Source organism: Octodon degus, unplaced genomic scaffold (genome assembly GCF_000260255.1).
Source record: "Octodon degus isolate 3935 unplaced genomic scaffold, OctDeg1.0 scaffold00100, whole genome shotgun sequence".
Taxonomy (NCBI): domain Eukaryota; kingdom Metazoa; phylum Chordata; class Mammalia; order Rodentia; family Octodontidae; genus Octodon; species Octodon degus.
The window spans coordinates 8621841-8632277 of NW_004524676.1; the positions used below are offsets into that span (position 1 = coordinate 8621841).

Below are 10437 nucleotides of genomic sequence, written 5' to 3' on the forward strand. Positions count from 1 at the left end.
TGCGAAGCTCCCTATGGGATGCCTGGGCCAGGGCTGTGTTCCAGAAGGCCAGAGCGGAAGGGCAGAGGTGCTGGCTCCTCCCGCCCATAGGCTCTCCATCTGCCTTCGGGCCCCCACAAGCCCACCTACCCGCTGGGGCCTTAGGCTTCTCTCGCGTGACTCCGAGGCCCCAAGCAGCCCACTGCACCACTGTGTCCCCCTCCTGTCCTGGGAAGCTGAGCGAGCCTGGGAAATGGGCATAGCTACAACCACATACAATCTTAATATTCATCATTTATTCTCAACATATAAACTCATCTTCTCAAGAGAATAGAAAACAGAGATTTCACTCAGTGACTTCAAGACAGACACAGCCTGCTCATCCTGTGCCCTTAGCCACTAAAGACTTCCCCAGGGCAGTGATGTCCAGAGTGCCCCGCACTCAGGCTTGGGACTGCATACTCCCCGAGGCTCTGGACTTGTTTTATACTCCAAGTGGGAAGACAGCTGTCAAAACGACAGCGTCAAAGGTCTAGTCCCCGCGGTGCCGACGCCTGGGGTGATCCAGCGGTGTGGGAGCAGCATCCCACTTGTGCTGCCCAGCCTGTGCCGCCAGAGGGCCCAGCAGGCAGCCTGCGTTCATCAGTCTGGGGTTGCGTGGACCAGCTGCCCCATTCCCCGCCAGGAGCTGAGAGCCTGGAGCCATCTTAACACCACGCCCGAAAGGCAGACTGGGGTCAAACTCCAGCAACAGCCGTCCTTGTCTCAGATGGCATCTGTCCTTCCGCAGTGCCACACTCAGGCCTCCAGATCCAAGGGCCCGGGCCAGGGAGACTTGCTGTTTTCCAAGCCCTGGTAACCCAAGAGAGAACCTGAAGAGGGACGCGAGGGTCCTGAGGAACAGGGGTCGCAGCGCCAGCACACCCAAAGGCCCTGGAGTGCTGCGTCAGGCGAAGATGGTCTCCTCCCGGCGCTTCTTGGTGAGGATGGTGCCCGGCTTGTGCTGGGCATCGGGATGGTTGGCCAGCTCTGGGGGGCAGGAAGACACCGGGCTCTCCAGGATGGCTTGCTTCAGCTCATAGAATACAGCGGAGTCCTCCTTGGTGAGGAAGGTGATGGCCACACCACTCTTGCCTGCTCGTCCTGTGCGGCCAATGCGGTGGATATAATCTGGGGAGCAGGAACAGTGTTACTGGGGACCACTCGAGAGATTCCCAACATGGTGGCCAAAGCACCCACTGCTAAAGGTACCCTCCTCCCCACTGTGCCTGCTGCTCTGCTCCTGACAGCAGCCACTGCGCCACCAAGCCCCACCCAACTGTGAGGACAGAAGCACCAGCCTACACAAGCTCAGTTACAGCACCCCAGCTGACAAAGGGAGGGAAGCTGCACCCCAGCACGTACCTTCAATGTTTTTGGCCATATCGTAGTTGACGACCATGGACACATCCTGGATGTCGATACCACGACCAGCCACATCTGTAGCCACCAAAATATCTTTGGCGCCGGCCTTGAGGTTGGACAGAGCGAACTCTCGCTGTTCCTGGCCTTTTCCACCGTGCAGGGTACACGCATTGTACTGCAGGGAGAATGCTGGGGTGAAGGGATGCAGTGGACATGGGACACAGAAGGGGTGGGGACGGGGAGAGCTGGGGCATGGCAGGAGAACAGAGAAAAGCCAGGAGAGCACAGGGGAGCTACAGGATGGGAGACAGCAGCGTGGGCTGGCAGGGACCACAGGGTGAGGTCAGAAGCCACTGGAGAGGGGAGTCTGCCCGGTGAGAAGCTCCCATGAGATCCAGGCAGGAAGCACGGTCCAGAAACTTACAGGAGATGGGCTGAGTGAGGAGGCCGTGTTCTTCCCTCAAGGAGAAAGGACACTGGTGTCCCCCTCTCTCTCCTGACCCCACCGTCTTGTCTCCCACAGACACTCAGCCCTGCCTGCTCTAGTTCACACAGCAAGCCCTGCCAGCACTGCCACCCTACTTGACGGAGCCCTGAGACAGCCTGGGCTGCACTGCGGGGCTGGACGCACAGTGCTTTCCTCACCCTCCCAGTTCCCTCAAGTATGCTCCTCCCAGTGACTCTGGCTTGCTGAATCCTGGAAAGGCTTAGGACAGCTGAGAAGAAAAGCCAGATGCCTAGCAGCTCCTGCAGTTTCAGAAACCACCACCACTCATGCCAGGCTTACCCCCATCTTCTCCAGGGATTTAGCCAACACATCACAACCCTTCTTCTGGTTGACAAAGATGATGATGGGTGGATCGAAGCCTTGCTCCAAGATTGCCAGCAGCTTTTTCCTGGGGAAGAGAACAAAAGGGTGCCTAACTCCTGCCACTGCAGTAAAACGCCCCTGCCCCATGAATGTCGACAGCCCAAGGTCTTTAATCCTCCTAAGTACCCAGAGCACAGCACAGGCTTCCAATGGCCCCGCAACTGCCCTGCACCACTGCCTGCGCTCACAATCTGTGAAGCCATTTCTCCCTCCCTCCAGCTCCGCTCCCAGCCCCACTGCTCCACACCTCTTTTCAGACTCCGACATGAGGAAGACCTTCTGCTCCACACGTTCATGAGGCTTGCCAGCAGAGCCAATGTACACCACAGCAGGACGCCGCAGGTAGCTCCTGGCCAGACGCTCCACCGCAGGGGGCATGGTGGCCGTGAACATGACGGTCTGTGGAGACAGGAGGCCCAACCCAGGCCCAGGCAGACACCATCACCTATCTGCTGTCCCAGCAGCCACTCAGCCCAGGCTACAGAATATGTGAGTCCTGCTGCCCTGCCAGCCATCGTGGTAGGAAGGAGCACCCTCTGCCTCCCACGAGCTACTTATCAGGGTGCTTTACGGCTCATGCTCACGATGACAGGAAGAGCCGAGCTTGTGAGTAGCAGCCCAAGGAGCGTCTCAAGCCCCGCCCTCAGGACCGCCCAGGACTGGGTCTCGGCACACTTTATCGTGCTGGCAACAAGTACCCTGAGCACCCTGAAGCAGGAGGCGCCAGATCAGGTTCAGGTCCACCCTTACTTGTCGGTACTTATGTTTTCCTGACTCAAAGTTAGCCAACATCTTTTCAGGGTCCTCAGCCTCATCCGTGTCTGGCTTCTGGTTGCTGACGGGCATGTGCTCCAGGATCTTCTGGACATCGGGCTCGAAGCCCATGTCTATCATCCTGTCCGCCTCATCCAGAACCACATAGGTGCAGCGGCTGAGCACCAAGTAGCGGTTCTCCAGCACGTCGATCAGACGCCCTGGGGTGGCAATCACAATCTGTGGAGTGCAGCAGAATCAGACAGGCCCCACGGAACTCCCTTCTTTTCTCTGTAAACCACCCCAGCCCTGGGACAACTGATTTCCAATTCCAAGAAGCCTGGACCCCAAACTCCAGCCTGGCAGGTGTGGCAGTGATAGGTCCCAACAGCTGACGCGAAACCACTTGTAGCTACTTTGGATTTTTCCAGGAAGGAATGGGGTCCAAGTAAGACTGAGGGGTTAAATGGGAGGCAAAGTCTGAATGAATTTCCTAGGTGGGAGAGAGACTAAGGAATCCTATGCAGACTCAGTTCCTAAGCAGACTTCCAGAAGGCTCACCTCCCTTTTTCTGAGAAGCAAATCGGAGCAATGACATGATCTGCAGAACAATCAGAGCTACTCTGCCAACTGCTGGCTCTGCGTGAGTTCAGGCCAAGTTATTACCCTGAGCCTCACCTTCATCTATACACTGGAGAGGCATTTCCTACCCTTCCACGGTTATTGAGAGAATCAATGCATCAGTGTGTGTGTACCTCCCCAGGGCACCATCCAGGGCCATTCCTTGTTTCACTGAACATCTACTCCAGAAGCCAGAACAAATCTCCAAGACAGACAGCCAGCCTGAACAACATGTGGCTGCCTGCTATGGAAACAAACCTCACAACCCATGCGCAGACGGAAGCCCTGGTCTTCTCTGGAGATGCCACCGATGACAGCCACGGTGCGGATGCCCAGCGGCTTCCCAAACTTGATGGTCTCCTCCTCAATCTGCTGAGCCAACTCGCGGGTGGGGGCCAGGATGATGGCATAAGGGCCCTGGTCTGACTCTTCAATCCTGCAGGAAACAGGGCATCCGTCTCACAGCTCTATCACAGAAGCAAAACGAAGTCACACTTTTGGGTACCATGGGACACGGAGGCTGGCGGGGAAGATGCAAAAATTCCATGTAACAGTCAGACTTCAGGAGAACAAATTTCTCTAGGGAATGATTCTTTTTTTTTTTTTTTTTTTTTTGCAGAACTGGGGATTGAACCCAGACACTTGTGCTTGCCAGGCTAGCACTTATTCTGAGCCATCTTCCCAGCCCCTCTAGGGAATTATTCTGCCAGCAACAAATCCTAACACTTCTTTATACTATAACCTAATTATCCTTAACACCCAACCCAGAGCAAGGAAGTTTGATTATAAACTTAAAAAACAGACATCAGAGGCTGCTCCATGGCAGAGGACATGTTCAGCATGCAGGAGACCCTGAGTTTAATCCCCAGCACCACACAAACTCTGAAACACTCATCTGCCACTTTCACTTTTCCTCCTAGCCAATGCCCTCATCGCACTTGGGGCAGCCCACCCCACCTGTCAATTTTGGGAAGCGTGGTGATCCACACCAGCAGTGGGATGAGGAAGGCTGCCGTCTTGCCACTGCCGGTCTCAGCAACACCAATGATGTCACGATTCTGTAGTCCAATGGGGATTGCCTGACGCTGGATAGGTGTTGGCTCCTGCAGTAACCCAGAGAGAGCAATGGGTACCGGCACTGCTCACGCGTGGGCACACAGGCCAGCTGCATGTGCCTGGGAGGAGGCTCCAGGTGGAGATGGCACCAATTAGTTAAGAAAAGAAGTTCCTATTCCCAAACTAAGTTCAGACAAAGAATACAGCAGGTCTGAGTCCATCCACCCTCTGTACCTTGTAGCCGCACTTATCGATGACCTCTAGGATGTGTGGAGGCAGAGAAGAGTCCTTCCAGGACCGGATAGGATTGGGGATCTTGCCACCTTTTGTGGTGATGCTGTAGTCCTCACGGAAGATCCGCCAGTCCCGGTCTGTCATCTCGTCCAACTTCTTCTGAGACCAGTGGCGGTCGTCCCAGCGCTGCTTGGCCTCCTTCTTACGAAGCTTCCGAAGTCTTGCCCTGGAGCAGAAGGAGCAAGTTGAATCAGCACCTCCTACCTCCTTTCTGGGGACTCTGGGCTCTGCCAACTACCCTTGATCCCAACTACTCACTCCTCCTGCTCCTTTTCTTCCAAAGTTCTCCTCTTCTCCATTAGGTCTCCATAGAAACGTGACTGCTCTCGTTTCTGCTGCTTTAGATCAATGCCTGCAATGAAGCCTCGCCCTAACAACTGCACCTGGTGCCGTTCTTTGTACCTGGGTTTCAGACACAGGAAAAAAAATGAAGCTATCATAGCTGCAGACAGGAAGGGCAGACCAGCAACATGCTCTGGTTTATCTTCCTGGCCAGGGTCTTTCCTTTCCCCAAGCACGGGATGAATACCAGCCTACCAACTGCCCATTCTAGCTTATCTAACTTTTCCTGCCGTTACCAGCAGCTTTCTCAGGCTGCCCAGAGCAGACGTTCCAGCACTCAGACAGAGCCACTCACAGAGGGTTGTAGTCAATGGATGTGTCTTCGGAAGCGTCCCACTCAAACACAAACTTCCGGTCATTGAGATGCCTCGTCCGGCGCCGCTTTTTGATGCCACCGAGGTAACGCTCCTGCTCGGGAAAAGGCACGAAGCCCATTAGCCTCGGGAACCAGTCACGCACATAGACCAGAGTGAGCAAGGGCCTCGTCTCTGTGTGTGCACCTTTTTTTTGGCAGGAACCGGGGACTGAACTCAGGCCCTTGCGCTTGCCAGGGAAGCGCTTATTCCACTGAGCCATCTCCTGGCCCCCTGTGTGTGCACCTTAATAGCGTGCAGTTCCTTGCTCTTGTCCTTCTCCTCCCGGATCTTCTGGCGCCCCTCCTCATCCTCATTGCCATTAGTCTCCCGCTCCATCCTCTCCCTGCGCTCCCGGCGCTCCCGTTCTTGAGGGTCTTCTGCAGACCAAACAGAAAAGTTCAGTGGAAGACACCAGGGCATGGAGGGAATCTAGATTATGGACACCAAACAAAGAAAAGGGGGAGATTTGACATTACAAGGGGAGAGAGAGCTAACAGAAAGGCACTTTTTTCATTGAATGTCCGCCACCTCTCCTTCATCCAGATTCTGAGCAAATAGGCTTCTCTGCCTCCTAAGCAACACTACGACCCCATCCCATCCTTTCCACACAGGATAAAAACAAACCCAGCATCTTCCTGCCCAAGTCCTGGAACTGCTTCCTTTTCTTCCTTTCCTCCTCCAGCATCTTCTGCCGTTCTTCCACCTCCTGCTGCCGCCGCTTCAAAGCTTCAGCCTCTCGTTCTGCTTTGGAGAGGAACTTGGGCTACACAACAGACGAGAATGTTAAAAGGAACAGGGAACAACCATAGCCAGGGAGACCACAGGATGCCAGAAAATATTTGCTCAGGCATTAAACTTGTTGAGGAAAACAAAAGTAGTTCTAGGACCCTATTATGAGATGAACTATGTGCACCCCTAAATCCATGTTAAATTTCTAACTCCTAGTCCCTCAAGATTTGACTGTACTTGGAGCCAGGGCCTCTAAAAGGTGATTAAGTTAAAATAGGCTAGGCTTTCCTATCTGGCTCGGGTCCTCATGGAGGGAACGTGGATACTCGGGTATCAGAGGCACAGCACACAGTGCCTCCACCACACGTGTGGTGTGCGGAAGCCAAGGGGAAGGACCGCAGAAGAAATAACCCTACTGGCGCCTTCACCTCAGGCTTCTGCCTTCCACAACTGCAAGAAAAGACATTTCTGTGGTGGAAGCCACCTGACTGGTGGTAGCTGGTTACGGTAGGTAGCTTGTACTCAGGTGGACCCTGAGGGTTACCTTAGCTTCGGCTTCCTCCTCAGCCTTTTTCTTGGCCAGTAGTTCCTCCAAGGACAGTGGCTGGGCCTGAGGAGGAAGCACAGGATTTCAGACCATAAAAGCTTTTTCCTTTTAGAACAAAAAGCGGCGCTCCAGTCCAGAGGAAAAGAAAAAACAATCATGCCTCTCCCTGACCTTTGGCTTCTTATCGTGCTCATCCTCCTCGTCCTTCTTAGAGTCTCTGTCCTTTCGAGATTTAAAATCCTTCCCTCGGCCAGGAGATAAGCTTTAAGGAAAAGGAACAGAAAGATCCATGTAAGTGTACTACTCCAGCACCTGAATGAGGTTCAGCTGAGCCCCAAAAGAGAAGGGAAGTCTTCCCATGACTCAGCAAGACTGGCCCACAGTCATCTAATCAGGTTCTAAAGATCCCCAAGCGGCATGTCCCTCTGCCTGCTTCACAACCTAATTAAGTCCCTGTCTAACCCCCTCTCAGCCATACCTCCTTTTCTAAAACTTTTTGAGACTGAGTGTGGTGGTGCACGCCTGTAATCCCAGCTCTTGGGAGGCTATAAACAGGAGGATCACTACAAGTCTGATCTAGTAGTGAGATCCTGAACACCCTGTAGACCCTTCCCTAAAATACAAGGGTTAGACAGGGGAGAGAAGAGAGGCTGAAAATTAAATTAATATGTGTTACATGCATGTGCCAATCCCACAGGGAGTGCAATCATTACATACTGCAAGTAAGCACTAACAAAAAATAAAAAATGAAAAATAATAAAACTAATCACTTTGGAAAGTTGACTTTCACTACTAATGTCAAAAATATTTCCTCTAAAAAAAATGCACTCTAGTCAGCAGCTACACATTGAAAAAGATTCTTTTTTTTTTTTTTTTTTGCGGAACCGGGGATTGAACTCAGGCCTGTATGTTTGCCAGGCAAGTGCTTATTCTACTGAGCCATCTCCCCGGCCCCAAAAAAGATTCTTAACTTTGTAACACGCGAGCCTACACAGCCAGCGCAGGAGCCAAGGGGATGCACATCTGTACCTCACACCGTCCTTGCTTCCTGGGAGACCAGCAGGCCTCTCTCTCCCCATGCACACCATGCCTTGCTTCCACGAGACCACAGACAATCCCACTGTACTTCTGTTACGGACATTCCGTCCTTTGCCTTGGATTCTAACTTACACATCCTGGGCCCTAAGAACTTTACACAGAACATTTCCAGAAGAAAGAGATTAAGATGCTAAAATTAAGCTACCCTAACAAAATACACACTGTCTATCTTTAGCAGGAATACCAAATAGCATAATGAGATTAAAAGATGTTTTATGGACAGTTAATCTTTTCAAGCCAATTTCCAAATTCCAAGAACAGGCTGAACCTCAACTTAGCTGTGACTTTACCAACCATATACTTTCTTTTTTTTCTTTTTGGCAGAACTGGGGATTGAACTCAAGCCGTTGCACTTGCCAGGGAAGTGCTTATTCTACTGAGCCATCTCCCCAGCCCTAACCATATACTTTCAAAAGAGGATGAGTGTGCTCCATGGTGGTGCACCTACTACCAACAGGATCTGCCAAGAGAAATCAGTCTGAAGCTGAGCCTGAGATGCAGAGAGGGCGAGAAGACAGCACCTCTCACAACCTGCCTCCACTCCTCAGTCACCTGGATCGTTTACGGTCCTTGTCGCGGCGGTGCCCATCCTTGTCTCTATCTCGGTCCTTCTTGTTCCGATCCCGTTCCTTATCCCGTTCTCGTTCTTTGTGCCGCCGTTCTCTGGAAGAGAGCAAATCTAAGAAACCATCGGACATTTCCATAGTATCACTGCAACCCTAAAAAGGGTCCCATGCTTTTTCTACGCGGTCATAAGGTGGAGAATATATTTCTGGGATGTATAATAGAAAATTCTGCATGTCAGAGTTGCACTGCTAAACACTAGCGGCAATCAGAGACCACTGACAACTACCTGAAGAGGTAAACTTCGATTATCTGGACCTCCATCTCATAAACTCCCTCTCAACCTTTCTTTCTTTTGGATTTTCTGAGACAGGGTCTCACTCTACAGCTCAGGCTGGCTTCCAACTCATGGCAATGCCCCTGCTTCAGCCTCCTGGGTGCTGGGATTACAGATATACACCACCATGCCCGGATCTTCTCAACCCTTAAAAGCTGGGTCACTAAGGAAGACTATGCAAGTCCAACTGGGGGAGAGACATTAATTTCTGAAAAGTAGCTGCCTACTACTAGAGGCACTGAACAAATCACAAAACAAATTTGAAATGTATTCTCCCTTCTCATGGAACTGACACACAAATTCATATCACCTCTCTACAGACTTGGAACGGGAACGGGAGCGAGAGCGGCTGCCCCCCCGGCGCCTGTCCCTCGACCGATGCCGCTTCCTGTCTTTAGATGGTGAGGACTTCCGGTCCCGGTCTCTCTCCCGCTCTCGGTCAGGAGTCCGTGATCGCTTCCTTTCCTCCTTGGAAGGCGATGAGTCTCGGTCCTTTTTGTCCGCCAGCTCTCCTGCCATCTGTCGCAGAAGGAGTATTTACATAGGCAATCTGCTGAGGTAGATCTGTTAGTACACCTGCTTTAGAGATGAGAAACTGAGGCTGTGGTATATGAACTAACTCGCCTGAGAATGCCCAGCGAGAAGGGCAGGTTTGGCCATTTGGCTCCAAAGGCCCATTTTCACTCAGTATACTACAGAGTCTCCCTGCAGCTTCTTTTTATATTCACTTCTAAATGGGTAAAATGAGTATACCACGTTTGTAGATGGACTGCAACGGAGCATTAAAAACCACATTAGTGGGGCCGGCGAGATGGCTCAGTGGAATAAGCACTTCCCTAGCAGGCTCAAGGGTCTGAGTTCAATCCCTGGTTCCACCAAAAAAAAAGAAAAAGAAAAGAAAAAAAGATGGACAACCAGTGGAATTACTTGTTCCCACTGGAGTCCTACCAGTCAGAGCCCTGCTGCTAATAGCCAGGCAGAAAAATAGAAAAGACATTTTGGGGGCCTGCCCCTTAGCTCAGTTCTTTAAGTGGCTGCTTCAACAAAGCAGTCAGGCTCAGGTTGCTGTGGTTTGATCCCCACAACTCAAGCCCAGCCAAACCTGCCCTGAAGGCATTCGGAGTAAAAAACCCCAAAAAACCAAAAACCACATTAGTGAATGAATAGCAACTCTGCTACTTCTAGAAACAGCCTGTGTTACTTATCTTAGGAGTCTATTAGGTTTGCTGGCCCACCAGGATTAGTCAACATATACAAAGCTAAAGGAAATAAATTCTCTTGAGCTCACAAAGAAAGCTCAAAAAAGAAAAAGTTCATCTTTGAGATTTAGATTATAATAAGCATCATAAAGAAAACCTGAATTTAGAAGAAACACATTTTTACTCATATTAAAAGAAATTACCGGAGCCGGGGAGATGGCTCAGTAGGATAAGCGCTTGACTGGCAAACGCAAGGATCTGAGTTCAATCCCCGGTTCCGCCAAAAA

General features: G+C 51.6%; 1 protein-coding gene across 2 annotated transcripts in view; it reads right to left on the reverse strand.

The window, feature by feature from the left end:
- Positions 1-253: 253 nt before the first annotated feature.
- Ddx23 (DEAD-box helicase 23) overlaps positions 254-10437 on the reverse strand; it is a 12995-nt gene continuing 2811 nt past the window's right edge. For both annotated transcript variants that reach the window (XM_004638616.2, XM_023723570.1), the window contains 16 exons: positions 9262-9470; positions 8603-8713; positions 7124-7214; positions 6950-7015; positions 6301-6439; positions 5920-6053; positions 5616-5728; positions 5237-5380; positions 4919-5144; positions 4586-4731; positions 3887-4064; positions 3005-3247; positions 2502-2653; positions 2171-2279; positions 1384-1558; positions 254-1149 (listed from right to left, as the gene is read on the reverse strand). In XM_004638616.2, coding sequence (XP_004638673.1) covers positions 926-1149; positions 1384-1558; positions 2171-2279; positions 2502-2653; positions 3005-3247; positions 3887-4064; positions 4586-4731; positions 4919-5144; positions 5237-5380; positions 5616-5728; positions 5920-6053; positions 6301-6439; positions 6950-7015; positions 7124-7214; positions 8603-8713; positions 9262-9470 — 2460 coding nt within the window. In that variant the 3' untranslated portion in view covers positions 254-925. The remainder of the gene's footprint in view (positions 1150-1383; positions 1559-2170; positions 2280-2501; positions 2654-3004; positions 3248-3886; positions 4065-4585; positions 4732-4918; positions 5145-5236; positions 5381-5615; positions 5729-5919; positions 6054-6300; positions 6440-6949; positions 7016-7123; positions 7215-8602; positions 8714-9261; positions 9471-10437) is intronic.